Raw genomic sequence first — 2,092 nt, 5'->3', positions numbered from 1 at the left:
ATGTGTGTGTGTGTGTGTGTGTGTGTGTGTGTGTGTGTGTGTGTGTGTGTGTGTGTGTGTGTGTGTGTGCTTGCTCATTCTACCCCCTTCCACTGTTTTCTTTTTTTCCTACTTACGCTCACTCTTGGGGCCCACAATGTCTCCACAGGTCAGCCACCGTGGATACAATGATAAGAACTTGTGGGTGGCCTTCAACACTCAACCCAATGTCATGCCCCTTTCCGCCAAAAGCTGCTCCGACAAATGGCATTGCTTGAACGTTTCACAGAGGTGTGTACGCCTACAGACTCACCATCACTACCACCACTACCACAACCATCATCATCATCATCATCATCATCATCATCATCATCATCATCATCATCATCATCATCATTATCCTAACCATCATCATCATCATCATCATCATTATCATCATCATCATCATCATTACCATCATCATCATCATCATTTTCATCATCGTCGTCATCGTCGTTGTCGTCGTTGTTGTAAGTACGAAAATAAAAACAAAACGTAAATGGAAACATGAGGACTATTTCTGAAATTGTATGACTTTATAAAAGAAATATATTCGACGTTTCGCCATTTTAAGCTTTATCATCATCATCATCATCATCATCATCATCATCATCATCATCATCATCATCATCACCATAATAATCATCATCATCATCATTGCTGTTCTTGTTGTCGTAGTCGTCGTCGTCGTCGTCGTTGTCGTCGTCATCGACACCACCAATGAGAGGTATAACAATATTGTCTAAAACAAGAAAACAGAATTTAGATACCACTTATTTAACTGATCTTCATGGGTGGGGGGGGGGCATGCGAACAATACTACTATAACGCCAAAACATTACTGGGAAAATTGCGACATTGCGAAGTGCAACTGTGAAGCATCCTATTTGTTTTGGGTTTTTTCAACCAGTCGTGTTATTTGCCTAAGAGAGAAGTTAAAGCCGTGTCACTGACATTATTATTACTTATTATTGTGTACCTGAACTTACTAACCTCTCGGCTGCGGCTCAGAAGAATATAATTAGTAATATTCTGTCTTTTTTCCTTCATTCCTTCGCTCCTTCTTTTTTCTTTTCTTCCTTCTGCAGTTCCTTCGACCTCCTTTTTCAATCCCCGAACCCATTTCTTAACGTTCAAGGTGACCTTGCAGAACCACTGTCTTTCATTCAAAGAGCAAAACCGAATTGTTAGTGCTATCGAATTGCATAGAGGCAAAGAAGACATGTAGTATGACGTTGCTAACACCCCCCCCCCCCTCAAAAAAAAAACAGGGGAAAAAAACAAACAAAACACGTGGTTTACGAACTCAAGCATAATTAAATATATTTCCTGGATCCTTCCCTTCTTTCGGCCGTTCACTGTTTATAGGTTTCTCGTTCCTCTGTATTAACTTATGATGTAGATCTACGTTATATTTTCCGTATTAAAGGTGAATATAAAGTATGTAATAAGGATATGTTTCCATTACTGCTTTCTTTAGCTTCCATACTTTCATTGGTGCATTTACATGGATGTCTTCCATTCGCCCAGTAATCCAAACAGCACTTATATGACCTTGTTGTGTTGCAAGTGCCGTAAAACTCTTACAAAAACTAAAAATCTTTTATTGATTTTTTGTTAATCAGTCGTTCATTCACTTATCTTCCTTAGCTCATCTTCTCTTAAAATTTAATCCCTCGTTCACTTACCTTTCATTCAGTCATTCTGGTATAAATCGTGTTCCTGCTATCTGTTCATCTTTGTTCAAGTCCATGCCTCATGATTCAGTCATTCAATATTCTCTCAATAATCTCACACTCATTCACCATTTATTCGTTCGTTTCTCACTAATGTGACAGTACCGTTTTTGCACCATCTATTCCCCAGAGTATCCTACGCAATACCCCTTGAAATCATCTACATGACCCCTCTCTTGAGCTGGAACCCCCACCACGTTGCTTACACTGGCGTGAGTTTTCCTTGCAGAATTTGTGTTTTTTTCTTCTGTTCTGTTATTATGTAAAGAGGTAGATACATGCAAGTGTGCTTACAAGTGTGTGCGCAAGTGTGTGTGTGTGTGTGTGTGTGTGTGTGT

The 2,092-nt window shown here is 39.5% G+C and overlaps 1 protein-coding gene across 1 annotated transcript in view; it reads left to right on the top strand.

The window, feature by feature from the left end:
- Positions 1-2,092, top strand: part of LOC101855431 — a gene marked incomplete at its 3' end in the record, with an annotated part of 19,633 nt that overhangs the window by 12,145 nt on the left and 5,396 nt on the right. Inside the window, 2 exon segments of the mRNA XM_013085253.1 lie at positions 149-270; positions 1,885-1,966. Coding sequence (XP_012940707.1) covers positions 149-270; positions 1,885-1,966 — 204 coding nt within the window.

The sequence above is a fragment of the Aplysia californica genome, unplaced genomic scaffold, assembly GCF_000002075.1.
Source record: "Aplysia californica isolate F4 #8 unplaced genomic scaffold, AplCal3.0 scaffold00359, whole genome shotgun sequence".
Taxonomy (NCBI): Eukaryota; Metazoa; Mollusca; class Gastropoda; order Aplysiida; family Aplysiidae; genus Aplysia; species Aplysia californica.
This window is presented reverse-complemented; position numbering and strand designations above follow the sequence as displayed.